Source organism: Xenopus laevis, chromosome 6S, assembly GCF_017654675.1.
Source record: "Xenopus laevis strain J_2021 chromosome 6S, Xenopus_laevis_v10.1, whole genome shotgun sequence".
Classification (NCBI taxonomy): Eukaryota; Metazoa; Chordata; class Amphibia; order Anura; family Pipidae; genus Xenopus; species Xenopus laevis.
The window spans coordinates 72,428,339-72,446,124 of NC_054382.1; the positions used below are offsets into that span (position 1 = coordinate 72,428,339).

General features: G+C 36.1%; 1 protein-coding gene across 2 annotated transcripts in view; it reads left to right on the forward strand.

Annotated features, from left to right (window-relative positions):
- mylk4.S (myosin light chain kinase family member 4 S homeolog) overlaps positions 1 to 17,786 on the forward strand; it is a 93,571-nt gene that overhangs the window by 57,405 nt on the left and 18,380 nt on the right. The window contains exons 3-6 of one of the 2 annotated variants that reach the window (XM_018269460.2): positions 8,332 to 8,416; positions 9,841 to 10,426; positions 13,489 to 13,772; positions 17,187 to 17,292. In XM_018269460.2, coding sequence (XP_018124949.2) covers positions 8,332 to 8,416; positions 9,841 to 10,426; positions 13,489 to 13,772; positions 17,187 to 17,292 — 1,061 coding nt within the window. The remainder of the gene's footprint in view (positions 1 to 8,331; positions 8,417 to 9,840; positions 10,427 to 13,488; positions 13,773 to 17,186; positions 17,293 to 17,786) is intronic. The other variant, XM_041567665.1, reaches the window with a different exon arrangement.

Sequence of the window (17,786 nt, forward strand, 5' to 3'; positions counted from 1 at the left end):
GTCAATGACTTTTGGCCTTGTCAATGGCAGTTGTAAATGGCAAGTTTCTCTTGTGTTTCTATAGTGTTGCTCACTAGTAATGAGCAAATCTGTCCTGTTTGGCTTCCCTAAAATATTAGTGAAACTGAGAAAAAATTAAATAGGTGGCAACATTTTTTATTGCACAACAATTGTTTTTATTTAATTGGCATTTTTTCTTGTGGCGACTTTTTTGTCTCAGCAACTTTTTTGTCATGGCTACATTTTTGTCTCAGCAACATTTTTGTCCAAATGCATTAAAGTCAATAAGCGTTTTTACTTATTGCAACTTTTTTTTGTCACCGCTACAATTTTGTCTTTGTGACTTTTTTGTTGCGGCAAATATACAGTGGATTTTCCATGCCTGCCAAAAAACATTTGCTCGTCACTATTGCTCACTGACATTTTCTACTCATTTTGAAGTATTAGCTGCAACAGTTAAAATGAAGTATTGTCAGTCATGCCTATGAAGGGGATCGTCAGCAAGAAAGGTTTCCCTTTTTTTTGCATAAACTCTGTCAGTTCTTTTCAGTCTTATAAATGAAAGATGCAAAAACATTATCTAAACTTACAAAATATATAAAAACATATTTATTTTTTAAACAGAGTTACATGATTGCTCAGATTAAGAGGACTCCATGATTTCTGCCTCTAACTCACAGTGGACCATTTCCAAATATCTCCTTAAACTGTCAGAATAGCTTTCAAATAGTGATGAGCGAATTTATTCGGCAGGCGCGAATTCGCGGCGAATTTGTGCGATTCGCGGCAGGCGAATAAATTCGCGAAACGCCCGGGAAAATTCGCGTAAAAAATTCGCCGGCAAAATTTTTTGTTTTTCGAAAAACCGGGCGCCGGCGTCAAAAACGGGTGCCGGCGTCGGAAAAACGGCCGTCGGCGTCAAAAACGGGCGCCGGCGTCAAAAACGAGATGCCGGCGCCGTTTCGCGAATTTTTCCCCGTTTCGCGAATTTCGCACGAAATTCGCAAATTTTTCGGCGAAGCGAAGCGGCGCAGATTCGCCCATCACTACTTTCAAATCCTTCATTCAGTTTGTTCCATGATAAAGTGATGAATCCTGGAACCTTCTGCTTTCCATGGTGGGCAGACTCTCTGCAAAGCAGGGACTTCAAATCCCAGAACCCATCACTTCAACATGGTACAAGCTGAGCAAGAGGTTGAATGGCTCTGCCTTAGGAGCTAGCGGTTCTTCTAATATTTGTGTACCATTTTGAATAAGCCAACAGAATGAATTTGCTATTTGTATCCCTTGCAAGATTGACTAGGACAATAAGTGTTATCCTGATTCTTCAGGTTAGACTTTAATGATGTTTCTGGACAGCAATAATCTCACCACAAATCTCACTATAAATGGCCTTCAAATATCCTATAATGTCTTTTTATTTAGAGGGTGGTGATAAAAATTGGCAACAATCTTGTCTATATTTGGCCACAATTCTGGCGATAATCTTTAGTAAACCTTGTGAGTCAACTTACATAACATGAATGTTATAATAGACGTTTATTTATATGTTCGCCAGAATATTCGCAATGACAGAAGTGCTCGCTTGGCGTTTTCTCTAGCACAGGCTATTATCGCACCTTAGTAAACTGACGCATATTTGTTTTCATAGTATTTTTTTGGATCATTTTTGTATACTTTCCCTTCAGCATGGTGTTATATTTTATTCAAGTGTGTTAAGACAGATGAAAGAATGCTGAACGTGGATATTAGTGTGTAAGCTGCACATTCCCTTTACACAACATGATGAGAGCATATGATAGGCTACTTTATAAATTGACATCTTTGCAGGCATGCATTTTCCTCAAGAAAGAACATACTGGTACTCGTCAATGTAGTCTTCAGATTGAAAAATGTCTTGCAACTCAGTTCAAAGGCAAAGGACAAAACTTTTTTCTTTCCATATGCTTAAAAAGATATTTTGAGAGCCATCATAATTAAATTGATTTTCCTTCACAGTGAATATAATGTCACACTGAGCTATTTGAAAGGATTGAAACAAAGCCTGTTAACAAAATGCAATGTTTTAGGCAGGGGCTTTAAATAAACAACACCCATGAGACAAAAGCTTTCCACTTACAACAGCTGCTAGTATAAACAGTAAAAGAAGTGGAATTCTCACAGCAATCAGAAGAAACATTTTCCCTGAAATAATGACATTAAAACATGCTGGAACTCTTCATTTACTGTTACTAGTGTAACAGGTATAGGGGCAAATTTACTAAAGGGCGAAGTGACTAACGCTGGCGAAAATTCACCAGCATGACGTCATTTAGGGACTTTGCCGATTTACTAATGGGTGCTGGCGTAAATTCGCTAGCGAAGGAGATTTTGTCTCTGGTGAATGGATGTAACTACGCAAATTCACTAAGATGTGGATTTTTCTGAACGTTACCTCTTGCGGCAGAGTTGCCTTTGCCACCTCAGACCAGGTGAAGTGCAATAGAGTAGATAGGACTTCCTCAAAAAAATGTTTCTAAGTCCCAAAAAACATAGGCGACTTTTCAGTTTTTCAGGGTGATAGGCTGCAAAAGATCGTAAATTTTTTAGGGTACCCGGCTTCCCCCCTACATTTCCTTACATATGGCACATAAACTATACACTGGGCTCATGTGTAGGGCAATATAACAACTCTATTTTATTTCATTAAGGTTTCCTGGGCTTGTGTAATGTAATGTATTTGCTGCAACATATATGTCCATTGAAATTTAACTTCCCGCCGCATGAAAATTAGCCAACACTAGCGCAACTTCGCTTCGCAGAATTAACGCTAGCAAAACTTCACCATTGTTTGGTGCCCTGGACGAAACTTTGTATTTTAGTGAATTAGCGTTGTCCTGCCGAATGTTTGCCTGGCGAAGTGGGGCAATACGAGCGAAGCCTTCGCTGGCGAATTTCCCGGAGGTTAGTGAATTTGCCCCATAGAATTATGAGAAGGCCTAATCCTATATAGTCCATTTTAAACAAATAATCCTAATATTTTAAAATGATTTCCTATAATAAAACAGTACCTTGAACTTCATCATCACTAAGTTGTATGAATGTGTGTTGGTGGCAAAACAATCCGATTCAATTTATTTATTGTTAAAATGTTTTTTAAAAACCCGTTATCCAGAAAGCTTTGAATTATGAGTAGGCCTACTCCCATACAGTCTATTTTAAACAAATCATCCTGATATTTTAAAATTATTTCAAATAATAATACAGTACCTTGTACTTCATCATAAGTTGTATGCAACAGTAATGGTGGCAAAACACCGAAAAAACACTGCAAAACGCAACTTCAGGTCATACATTTAATAAAAAGAAAAATATTGCTACAAAATAACATGAACTTTGTTTACCCATATTTTACCATCTCCCAGAATTGACGCAATTTTTTGAAGTGCCATACTGGTATGTGGCGTCTTTTTTACTGGATTTTATGTTTTCCCATATTTTCCCATCTCCCGGAATTGAAGCAATTTTTTGAAGTGCCATACTGGTATGTGGCGTCTTTTTTCCTGGATTTTATGTTTTCCTGGAATTAATGCTGTTTTGACGTCATCACTTGGGATGGGGTTCTACTGTATTCTGCATTTACATGTACCACAGTGTGTGATAAATGTTATTTTCAGAAACTAACTGAAAGAAACAGGTGTGTAACTTTAGATTTGCCCCATAAAATAAAGTTTCAGTAACAAGATCTCATGAAGGCTTGTAATACATTATGCAATACAGCATGGTTCTTCAGTTCATCTAACTGTGGTTCTGCACACAGTGCTTGACATGAGATTTCCCATGATCCAATGTATGTTGAATTAGCTGAATTTTATATTTCAAAGTTTTATGTTAATTAACTAATTTATATCTAATAATATGGGTCTAGTAATCCACATATATCAAGTGTCCTGCTTACTAAATGTTAATCACTTTACAGAAATGTCTTTAAAAAAAAGGTGGTATATAAACAAACTGTTAAACAAACACAAATGCTTCTGTTTTTTACATTTCATACCAGCTCCCTCACTTTCTCCATGGATTATACCCTGCTTTTTACCACATTCTATTTTTAATGATTCTTTCAAACCTTGACTCTCAGCTCAATGGTGGTGTGATCTAATGCTCATCCAAATCATTCATTAATATTAGGCAGCAAAAATTGTATCAATCTTCCCTGAATGTGCACATAAATCTCAAGACATTAAATTTAAACTCATTTAACTCAAAAAGCATCTTTTATTGATCCAGCTTGCGTTATGTTGGAAGGGGAGCTAGTCATGCTTTCTTACATTTTAATAGATGGCCAGATTATAGAGTCAACAAAACTTTTACACATTATTTGGTTAACAAAAATGTGACTTAAATGTTTACAGCTCTCTTTTCTTTTATTTGCTTTTATTATTAAAATCACTTCTAACCCCACTCTCTGCAAGACTTCAGAGTGGTTTATGCACATTGCAACAAACTGGTGGCTTGAATCTGAACCAGGTAAAAACTAGTGTTTCCCCCATCTGTGCTGTTGTAAAGGGTTAGTAATGCACAATGATAGTGAGATACTTAACATCAATGTCCAAGATGGCAACTACACCAAGAACAGCAAACAGCTCTCTATAAAACTATTTAGCTGTGTTTAGCTTTTCTTTAAATCTAAGCATAATTACACAAAAACAAAAGTTGATTTCATCCATGAGAAAAACAACTGTACCATGTTGGTGTGACCTTTTCTTTGAACTCCCACTTTGTATCTGATCTGGCAGAAAGGCAGATGCTTTGAGTAAGACTCTTGCTATAAAAAGGATCAAGGGTTGGAAGTGACAAAGCTTTTGAATAACTAGCGTGTTTAGTTACAAATTCATCCTTATGGATGCTCTTTGACTTTCACTTGTTGAACTGTGAGCCACCTTGCTACTATTGCTATTTTATTTGCAACTATTGCTATTTTAAGTGCAATCCAACTGAAAGACATTACTGTAATACTGTTGCAATATTGTACTTACCAAATATAGCACTGGCAGTGTACATAGGAATGTGCTAGTGCATTATACTCTTAAAAGGAATGTGTAGGGTTGCAGCTTGATTTATTGAAAATTTCTACAAAAACCTTACTAGGTCCACCCATCTCTCCCACCTCCTGCTGCCTTCTTTCCCAGGCTGGGCACTCAGCACACTGCACTATAGGATAGGAACCAATCAGCAGCTACGCTGACCAGATAGGGAACTGAATCCTGTCTTTGATTGTGTGACTGCAGGGCTGTGCTTGGAAATGTCCATTCTACTGTGCTTCTGGTCTGGGACTGTTAGAACACATCCACCCTTTATTTGAAACACAGCCAGGAGCTGTAGCAGATCTATACGGAGTTCCAATAAAGCAGTCATTTTCATTGATTATATTATTATCTAAAACCAGCAACATATATTATTCATTATTGCCTAGTTATGATATGTGTCTCCTTTAAAGATTAAGGGGGGTTATTTATTTATTATTGAGTTTTTTCCCATTATTTTGATAATAAAAATTTGACCAAACTCTTAGGGGCAGATTTACTAGGCTCGAGGGAATAATTCGAATTGAAAAAGTATTTTTTTGGGTACTTCGACCATCGAATGGGTCAAATTCGATTGAATTTGATTGAATCGAATGATTCGAACGATTCGAAGTAAAAATCGTTCGACCATTTGATAGTCGAAGTACTGTCTCTTTAAAAAATACTTTGACTTCATACTACCGAGGTTCAATGTTAGTCTATGGGGACCTTCCCCAGCACTAAGTTTTTTGTGGTCGAATAAAAATCCTTCAATCAATCGCTTAAAATCGTTCGAATGTAATGATTCGAACGATTTTAAGCGATCGATCAAAGGATTTTTATAGGTTCGATCGAATGATTTTTATTCGATCGTTCGATCAAAGTATTTGCGGTAAATCCTTCGAATTCGATATTCAAATTTGAAGGATTTTACTTCGAGGGTCGAATTCGAGGGTTTATTAACCCTCGAAATTCAAACCTTAATAAATCTGCCCCTTATTGTAAGACTTGTAACCTACACTTGTAGGCTAAAGGGAGCCTAATCAGTGGGCCCTGCCTTGCCATTGACTTCTATAGGACCTCACCAGCTTTTAGATGTGACATTTTGTATTACAGTTTTTCGTGCTCTTTGCACTTAGTTAATATCACTTTTTTGGTGACTTAGAGTATGTATTTAATTACACAATTTTTTTTAATTGGATTAAAAATGGTCTGAGCTGCTCCCACTGACTTCTATAGCACCATGACAACTTTTACTTGGCAAAGTTTTGCCTTAGAGGTTTTCATGTTAGTAAATGGGCCCCAAAGTGTGCCTCTGTGAATACATTTTCATGCAACGGAAATTTAAATTGGAGAATTGAATTCTATTTCTCAGTGCCTTGCCTTCTCGAACCATCTGTAAGGGATTAACTAAATTGGAGGCTTTAAAAGAATATACATTGATATTTCAATTATAACATTGGCATTCACAGTTTGGAAGGTTATGCATGTTTATGATGGACAATCTGATCTGTACTAACAGAGTGTGAACAGTTTGTACTCCAAATTCGATCAGCTGTCTTCCTATGTTAGTTTATTACCGCATATTCATTACATTTGATTTGAAACTCTGCCCTCTGTTTCTCTCAGTTTCAGGCTTTATATCTAGCAGGGAGCTCTGGGACTATATAGTCAGAAACACACTGATAATTTAAAGATTAACTTCTTACATATGCACTATGGGATCTATCATCTCAAAAGCTTGTAATTATTCCAATATAATTTTTAATGAGATGCCTATTTTTTGTTTCAATGTTTTTATTCATATTACGGAAAACCCCTTTATAAAGAAAATTACAGATTCTAAATTTTCCAGATAAAAGGTCCCATACCTGCATCATAAAAAGTATATAAAGAAGATAAGGATGTTAGAATAGTATATTACAGGACTGGGGGTGCTTAACATATTGGCACTCTCCAGTGAATACAACTTGCTTTGTCCTGTGACACTTTCATTGAAAAGCAGTACAATTCTTTTAAAAGCATAAAAATGTGAAAACTGCATAGGGTTTGTGCTAAACTTACTTTGTCTTTTGTTTTAATCGCAAAAAAATATTTTATATCTAAACAGGACTCCATGTTTGGTCCTTGTAAGGTAGATCCAAGTATGGGATCCATTTTCCAGAAACCAGTTATCCAGAAAAGTCCAAATTACAGGAATTCCATCTCCCATATAGTCAGTTTTAAACAAATATTTTTTTAAATATATTTCCTTTTTAACACTACCTTGTACATGAACCTAACTAAGATATAATTAATACTTATCGGAGGCAAAGCAACATTGGGTTTATTTCATCTTTAAATTCTTTTTGTTTTTCAAATTCTTTTTTTTTTGGAGCACAGTAAGGAACAGGTTATTGACTGGTAAGGCTATAAGTCAAGTTGCACTGAAAAAATAAAATTTACAGCAATCTTAGGCTTTTGCAAGGGTACAACAGTTCCTGTATACTGTGCTACCGAACATGCATATTTAACTTCAAGTAAAAATGTAACTGTATCTTTTATTAGGCAAAAAACTTTTAACATGTTTCCTTAAAAGTTACAAGTGTTTTGGTGCCTGTCTAAGAATAAAGGCGTCATTCTGTAGGAAAACAATCCATCATGGTAACACCTAGGGGCAGATTTAATTAAGGGTCGAAGTGAATTTTCAAAGTTAAAAACTTTGAATTTCGAACTATTTTTTGGGAACTTCGACTGTTGAGTAGGCCTAAATTCGTCTTCAACTTTGATTTGAAGTGAAAATACTTCGACTATTCAACCATTCGATAATCAAAGTACTGTCTCTTTAAAAAAGTTTGCCTTCGACACTTCACCATCTTAAACCTGCCGAATTGCTATGTTAGCCTATGGGGACCTTCTAGAACCTATAGCCAACATTTGGTTTTTAGAAGTCAAAGTAAAATCGTTCAATCGAAGGATTTCATCGTACGATCGAACCATTTGACATAGACCGAAAACGGTCAAATTCGATAAAAAAAAATTCAACTTCGACATTCAAAGTCTAAGTAATCCAATTCAATGGTCAAATTTTGCAGTATTTTCCATTTCGAAATTCGACCCTTGATAAATCTGCCCCCTAAACAATTTAGTGGGTGCAATTCCGAACTTAGCGAATATGAGGCTACTATGGGTAAAAAAAAAAAAATTTATAAGCAGTTCTTAAAATCCCAACATTTGGTATAATTTGGTACTTATAAAATTCATTTTTTCCAAGCAAGTCATAGACATATATCTTAACTTTTTGCAGGTAAACAAGGATCAAATACATGAAAAGAAGAATTGGGGTTTAAAGGGAACAAAATCTTTGAAGAAAAAGAAGCCACCAGATTCAGGTAGGATAAATGGTGTCTAATCTTCGAATAAAGGAAAATCAGAACTAAACTACAAACTGTTTGCACTATATAAAACAAGGACAGTATCATTTTCAAATATATTCAGTATATGTAAAGGTTTCAGGAACTTAATAGTTTATTATGAATGAAGCAGCTTTCCTGTGTACATGGAATTCCTGCATGTAACTGTACTAAAATGTTATGGGGTAAATCCTTACATTGCGGATAGTGGAGGACAGACATTTGGAGCGAAGCAGATTACATGCAGAGCAAAACAGACCTTGTCAAAATAATGTATATATGTATGGTTGGTTAGATGTTGTCGTATTATTTTGCTGTTATATTTGTGCATTGAAAATGCACTGACATTTCAAACAAAACTAGTATTATGTCTGTACTGCTATAGATATATACTGGTATGGGGCCTGTTATCCGAAAACAAGTTATCCAGAAAGATCTGAATTATGGGATGTCTCCCTTTTATTCAAATAATCCATATTTTAAAAAATTATTTACTTTTTCTCTGTAATAATAAAACAGTACCTTGTACTTGATCCAAACTAAAGATATAATTAATCCTTATTGGAAGCAAAACCAGCCAATTTTATTTTACGTTTAGATGATTTTCTTGTAGATTTATGTTATGGGAAGATCTGTTATCTGGAAAGCCCCAGGTCCCTTACCTGTAAATTACTTTTATGCATAAAAAACAGGTTGTTTTGATGTTTCCAGCAATACTATCTTTCTTTACCTGCCAGCAGTAGGCAGGTAAACATTATTTGTCTCCTTACTTACCTCATTAATATGTACATGAAGGAAGTACTGGAAAACTGTAGTATGTTTCATGAATTCTTGGATTATTCTTTTTATTTGATTGTTATTCACGATAAGCTTATGAAACAGATTTCTCAAATATCAGGCTGAAGAATACTCAACTATTCTCAGCAGTTAGATATATTCAGGGGATCTGTAGCCATGAGGCAAGTTTAGTTACTCAGGCACCACCGACTTGTGGGTCATATATCCTTTTAAAAGTGTTCAGTGGTGTAATTTCTGTCACATGACTTCCTGAATAAAGTACCCCCTGTTGTAAAATATGAGGATATTAGAAGTCCATGACCTTTGTAAAAGCCCTCTGCATTTTGCCTCACGCTTTTATACGGTCATGGAATGCCTGCGTGATTTATAATATACTTACAGTAAACTTTACAGTATTGTGTGCTTTACTCTCTCTATATACTTTGAGTTTTTGCTTATTATATGTTATAAAACAGATTTTTAACCTTGACAATACAACTTTATATGTTGTTGCTTTTGGCACTGCAACTGACACAGAGGAAACAACTAGCACTGGTATGTAAGCTATAAAACTACTACCAATCATATTGGCTATTACACTCTTGCTGTACTGTCATTGCTTTTAGACCAAACTGGCCAAAGAAAAAAGTCCTACACATATGATGAGAAGGTCCAAAAACTCAATCAGGAAAATCTAGAAAAGGCAACTGTTATCCTAGTCAACAGCAGTCCTCCAGAAAGCTGCCCAGAAGAGGAGAGTTGCATTTCTATAGCCATACAAAGTAGGATACCAACGCCCCAAAGAACACCTATAATTATCTCTGAAGAAAAGGAACACATATCTGCTTCTCCAGATGAATATTCCAATTCTGAACTACAAGCAAAAGACTTGTGCAACAGATGTGTTGAATGCACAGGCCATTATTCTCCTGGCGCTCAAGATTTGGAGGGAAAAACAAAGCCTGTTGCTTTATTTGATGAGACTGAAAAAAGCATTGATGGAAAAAATGAATATGAAGATGCCGAATATGATGAAGAAATTGAAGATGAGATTGTAGAGAAAGAGGACAAGTCTGCTTTAGATGCAGAAGAAGAAACAAAATCATTAAAAGGCTATGGCAAAACAACTTATAACACAGACGCTATACATGATATTTCACAATATCCTAGAGCTCAGGAAGTGGAAAGAGCAGAATCAGTCTCTTCAGAAAGGTAAGACCAAAAAAAACATTTTCAGTAAATGCCTTTCTAGTTGTTTTTGCTAATTAGTTCCACTTATTTATCCCATTTACACCTGTGAAAGAAATACAGTATGTACGTGTTACCATGGCAGGGTTACAACATCTGCAGCTTAATATTTAAATGGATTGGTACTATATACAGAGCCACCCAGGGCCCGCATCCCTCAGGGCCCCCCGGCAGTCCGCCCGCCGCATGTTCCCCGGAGAGTTCCGGGTGTACGGAGGGGGGCGGGGCCCGGCTGCGCGTCCTGCGCCAGGGCCCGCCCCCTCTAGTTCTGTTTTTCGAGCCACCATTAGAAATCACGAGGCCCCATACAACAAAATTTTCTTGGCCCACTGGACCCCGCCCACTCCGCCCACCCCAGCCCCCAAGCCACACCCCAGATCCCGCCCACCCCACACCACAGTAAAAAGGCCACACAGACATCAGCTCTAAAAACGGTAAACCCCTCCCCACACACAAGTTATAAAAAGCCATTGATGGTCAGGGCCCCCTTATAAGTGTAAAAAAAACACAAAACACTGGCGCCCCATAAAAGTTTTTAAAAAAACATTTTTTAACCTTACAAGTTAAAAAGAAACATTGGGGCCCAAGAGAGTATTTTTTAAAAAAAACATTTTTAAACCTTACAAGTTAAAAAGAAACATTGGGCCCCCAGAGAGTATTTTTTTAAAAAAAAAACATTTGGTGGCAGGGGCCTATAGCGGATTAAAATAATACTGAACTGAACTTGTGGCTTTGGGTCTTTAGCTTTGGCTCCTTTCATGGCTTCGGGTCTTTGGGGCATATTTATCAAAAGTGAAGTTAGAGATCACCACAGTCCACTAGAGTGAAATTCCGAAAACTGGAAATTATTCCTCAGTGATCCACCAGTAACTTTAGTAAGTCAGACTCTTCCACAGACCAATGGAGTAGCCATCTCCACCTCAGTAACATAAAATAACAAGAAAGTCTGGAGAGTCTTTGCAAGTGTGTAGTTTTATTATCGCACTACATGTTTCGGACCCATCTGGTCCTTCCTCTGGTGCATGTTATGTTAGAGTGAAATTCCGCCACTCTCCATTCATTTCTATGGGAGTATTTATCAATGGGTGAAAGTTCACCCTTTGATAAATACACCTTTAAAAATCCCATAGAAATTAATGGAGAGTGGCGGAATTTCACTCTAGTGGACTGTGGTGATCTCTAACTTCGCTCTTTGATAAATATACCCCTTTTTGTGGCTTTGTGACTTCAAATTCGGCTTTGGGTCTTTAGCACTTAAGTACTTCAGCTCTTCTGGACTTTGGCGGTTTGGCACTGGCAGTTTAGCACGATTGGCTGTCAAGAGGGGTCAAAATGTAGAGCACAGCCGGGCCCACCCTTTAGGCCCAGGCCCGGTACAACAGTACCCCCTGTGCCCCCCTGATGTAGGCCCTGACTATGTATATGCACATGCTACTGGTAGAAGTTTGACCAATGAATCTAATAAATCTAAATAATAAATTATTTGTATTATCATTATTACCCCCAGTGTTTTAAATGCTTGGTCAGTTTGTACACATTTTAAACATGAGAGCAGCAGAACTAAATACTCTCACCTACAAAGTGTCAAAAACAACATCACAGAACTAATTGCACGTTTCATGGGAACATAGAAGTTGTCAGAAGGCCAAACATAAGCAACCATTGGTGTGAAATGTTACTTTGCGTGAGGTTCAGTTAATACAGCCTACTTGCTATCATATTTATGAATATGTGTTAAGAGGTTAGGTATGCCATCAGCAAATACTGTCAGCAAATTTAATTTTAAATTGTCTTCAACTATGTTCATTGGTAGTATTGCTATTACATCTAGTAATTCTTACTAATAACTCTTGTCCTGCATTCATCAGTTCAAGTGCTTAAGACATGCCAAGAGGTCAGGTTTTAAGGGATCCCTCTGGGCCGATCATATATGTTTCAATCAAAATGTCTGCACTTCTGATTAACCTAATGTACTCAAGAGAGAATATCTTGCTAAGTATTTGAGTGACTTATCCTATTTTGGTGCCAGTCATTTAGGGATGTAGGGCTCTTGTTTGATGATGATAATGAGTCTGATAATAATTCTGTAGTGAGAGAATAGAGAATAGAGAAATGAGAATTTGATGAGTTTATTGATACAGAATAGTGGCATATGTTGGAAGCCTTATACTATAATTTTAATAATATTTTCAGAACCCCTTTAGGTTTATGGAGTTTTTGTGTTTTTGATATGCTGTTTTTAACATGGAAGTTATAGCAGCCATGAAAATAATGAAAAGTAACATAATGGAAAATGAGTGTAGAACATACAGTATGTGGCCAGATTCAGTTCCATGAGAAAATATTATTTTCTGGGTTATCATGTGAAAACATATGGGCAACATTCAGTTTGATGAGAGAAAACATTTCTCCTTATTTAGTTCTAGTTTTTTCTCATGGTGGGAATAGTGAAGAGTTATTTCATTATGGAATACTGCATTTTCAATTCAAATCAATGAGACAACTTTATTTTATGATTGATCAGGTGAAAACATATGCACCATATTCAATTGGAAGAGAAATAACATTTCTCTAATTTCAGTTTTTCCCATAAACAGTGACATTTTTCCATTAAATTGCACCTGGCTCTATAGGACAATCTGGAATCGAATAAGGAGATAAGTCTTTCTCATCTAATTAAATCTGATCCTATATTTAGAAAGAATCTTATTTCGGTGAGATTACTTTATACAAAATGTTCATTTTCACCTAGTTCCCCTTTTAATACTATTTAAATTTAGAAGTGTTGCTGGGTGCATATGTGTGCTCTTGGGGGTGCATGAATGAAGAAGTCCATCAGCATATAAGTTAATTATCTTAAGTAAAATAAACATTATGTGCCTATTTATGCACCTCTTAGAGAGTGTAATTGCTTACTAACAAAATGCACACATGAGAAATGTGTAAGCAGCAATAATTCATTGAAATTTTTATTTTGACAAAGAGTTGATATTGATCCCACATACTAACAATTGTCTTATTCACAGCAGCAGTACTAATGATACTTTGGCACTGCCAGAAGTAGATTTGTCAGAGACAGAGCCCAGCTCAAACAGCGAAAGTCAAGTAACTGATGAAACTGTTCTTAAAGATGATACCAAGAAAAGCTGGGTTGACACTGAAGGCACAGAATTAAAGACTGATAAGACTGAAGATGTGGAAGAGATAACAATAAATCTCATCATACCTGACAAGGAACCAGAGGCAGACTGTGAAATTAATGACAAAAAGGACCAATCTGTTGAGGAGGAAGATGCAGAGTTTTCTTTTGGTAAGACCACGTATATAACATATATAACAACTATATAACAACTCTGTTTCAATGCAAGTTTGAATCCAATGTAACAATAAATACTGGTAAGCAGCTTGCTGAGCTTTAATAGTTGCAATTTCGGTGTGAAAGCATAAGAAATTGAATTTTATGACCAGGTTTGGGTCATTTCTTGATCGCAATAGATGATCAGTACTTCGTTACTCTAACATGTCAGAGTAACCATTGAGCAGTTGCTCACAATTGACAGTCTGGTCAAATTATTTGCCTAAAAATAAGTATTACACTTACACAAGTATCACACAAGTATCACAGCAGGTAACAACATTTGGGGGACAACAAAGAGTTCTTGTTCTTAAATTATAATATACCATCTATTAGAAAGCTATTTGGCAGGGCCTATAGGTGGTTGCAAAATAGTGGACTGAATGGGTGATCTGCCTTGTTGCCATTTAGAGCTGACTACAGCATTACTTGCAGTCTGTGATTAACTTGTGTGATTATTGCTTGTTTTTATTGCTTTTAACAATAGTATGTGTAAATATGATTTTTTTTTATAAAATATTAATGATTATTGATATGGTTTTGCAGTACATATATAATATAGTGTATAATATAGTGTATATATGGTCCCTTGATTTTATAATGTGTCTGCCATAAGAGGCTGATACATGCAGTTTGCTCTAATATATACTCCCCTACAACCAGCCATTTGAGTCTTTGGGGCTTCAAGAAATGAAGGGACAAATTTACTAATTAGGAGAAAAGGTTTTCTCTCAAATTAAATCTGGTCCAATATCTGACCACTTAAAATGTACTGTAATAAAGAGTTGTGTGATGAAGCCTTAGCCCATTACGCATTTGCTATGGAATGGGGATACTGATAAGAGATTTTTTTTCTAAAATAGTAATATATATGGGACTAAACAGCAACTATTCAAATGTATTTTATTTATGCTTTTTACTCTTGTGATCTGAATGTTGGATTGACCCTTTATGCCATATTTTTGCTAGAAAAACCACAGTTATAAAATAGTTTTCTATTCGATTAATGACATTTATAAGCTAAAAGCATATAGACTGAATCTTTGCAATCCGTGCATGAATGTTGCCCATGTGCCACAAGCAGCACAATAGCTTCACTGCCTGGATCAAGTCTCGCTCTCTTTCAATGTTCTTTGATAGACAGAATTTAGATCATAAACAACATATTTCATTAAAGGAGTAAGATCCGGACTGAATCTGGAAGTGCACACTGTCTTAGACAATGGCTTATTCTTTTTGAGTCCTTAATTGCAACTGTTTGGGTACTGCACCTTTATTTTTTGGCATACTATTCTCCTGCTTGGATTTATAATATTTATGCACATGCATATTAAGTAATATACTATACTATTCACTATGTCAGTGAATACGCAGCACCCTTGTTAGTATCTTTTCTTACATATGCTAAGCCATCCTGTATTTCCCTGTATGCAAACCCTAAAGGGATTCTGTCATGATTTTTATGGTGTAGTTTTTATTTATAAATTTGCTAATAATTCACTGTACCATGTAAAATTTCATTTCCTAACCCAACAAGTGTATTTTTTTTAGTTGTGATATTGGTGTGTAGGAAGCCATCTCAGCTCGTGTGATTTCATAAAAAGCCAAGGGTCGAATTTCGAAGGTTACCCTCGAATTCGACCCTCGAAGTAAATTCGGTAGCTTTTATTTGGCGAAGTATTTTTTAAAGAGACTTCAATTATCGAATGGTCGAACGATTTTTACTTCGAATCGTTCAAATCATTCGATTCGATTGAATTCGATCGAATTTGACCAATTCGATGGTCGAAGTACCAAAAAAATTACTTTGAAATTCAAATATTTTTGGATTCGAACTATTCACTCAAGCTTAGTAAATCTGCCCCTTCAGGATGGAACTGCTTTCAGGCAGGCTATTGTTTCACCTACTCATTGTAACTGAAGGTGTCTCAGTGGGAGTATTTTTACTATTGACTTCTATTCTCATATCTACCAAGGAGCTGTTATCTGGTTACCTTCCATTTGTTCTGCTGATGGGCTGCTGGGGGGAGAAGAGAGGGGGGGTTATATCACTCAAACTTGCAGTGCAGCAGTAAAGAGTGACTGGAGTTTATCAGAGCACAAGTCACATGACTGGGGGAACCTGGGAAACTGACAATATGCCTAGCTTAATGTCAGATTTTAAAACGAAATATATTGTTCTTTTGTAAAACAGATTTCAGTGCAGAAGTCTGCTGGAGCAGCACTATTAACTGCTGTTAATTAATTAATAACACATGCAAAACACACTTTTTAAAAATGTTATTTAACCTTAAATATATTAAAATATATCTTTATACAGTAACATACATAGCATTAGAACATTATTTGGCCCAGTCTTGCCACTTCAAAGCCAATTCCCAAACCTTGTGCAATATTGCCTTCTTATTTGTGCCTCTAGGTTAGCCACCTACTTAGATTGTAAGCTCTACGGGACATGAACTTCCTTCCTACTGTGTCTCATAGCACATGGCACATATGGCCACATTCAATTAGATGAGAAAGACATATCTTCTTATTCAATTCTGGATTGTCCCATAAATACAGATGCAATTCAGTGGGAAAAATGTATCTCCCCGTTTACCACATGAAAACTCTATTGAAGTCTATGGGAAAAACTGGAACTAATTTAAGAGAAAAGTTAATTTCTCAAATTGAATGTTGGCACTAAATGTTTTCATGCAATAAACCATAAATAAGTTTTCTCATCCATTTATATCTGGCCATAATGTTTCATTTACAGTTATTTATTTATTAATTATAATGTCTGTCGTCCAGCTGTACCGTTTTCTATATTGTAAGAATGTAAAGTGCTGTGTAGGATGTATCCAAGTAGTGCTTTTAAAATAAAGTCTACAGTGTATTTATGGAACACGGTTATTCTACTCTCAGGAATCTGACCTTGCAGATGATAAACCAGATTTATAGACTGATTCTGTAACGCCCTTGGTGTCAGACAAATCTTTAAAGAGTTGTAACGAATATGCTAGCATCTAATTGATTAAACGGAACCCAGGTTTGGGCCGCCAACCCCCTGAATATTCTTTAAATTAACCCTATCTGCCACATATCTAAAATGTCCCTTTTAGGAATGGGGTCTTTGCAATTTCAGTTTTCTATTTTTAACATTAAAATATGCAAGTTACATTTTTTTAATCTTTTATCCTATTACCCAGCAATATGTCTGGAATTTACATATTGAGTGCTTATTCTCGGAGCAAGCATTTTACAAAAAAAGCCTTACCCAATAATTCAGAAGTGCCCACATTTTGCATATTGCAGTATCATATTGCTATTGGCTATTATTTTCAACTTTTATGCAATCAAGACATTTGATTTTTGATTCCTTAGATGTGTCACCGCCTCCCCCAGCACCCTTTACTCACCGAATTGTCTCCGCTAAACATGCACAGATCAATAGCTTTTATACTGTGGAAACATCAGAAATGCTTGGAGGGTAAGTCATCATTGCTGCTCATTTCACATGAATTTTTTTCAAGTCTTGAAATTGAATCTGATCTTGAAAGATGCTTCAAAATGCATCTTGCAAGATTCAAGGAAGCCCCATACTTTACACTTGCCATAGACCAGGTGTATGATATAGGGTTCCCTTTATAAACTGCATGCAGTTCAAGAGCATATAAGTTCACACCCATGTTCAGAGTCATGTAAGTGTAGGTATTCTGTAGGTATTCAGACAATTAAAAAGCCCCTGTTACCTTACTATCATACCTTACCAACTTGCATCCAATTCATAAAATGACAAGGTAATTAGCATTCGTTATCCCATGCATGTAACAATGGCACTGAAATTCTGTCGAACAACCCTTCACTGTGTGCCTTGCATTCATACATGAGCCTTCTGGCCTTATTATATTTAAGCACTGGTATTTATCTACTATATTTTGTTTCACTCATTCTTTTAGTTATAATGAATATACATTGTATAAA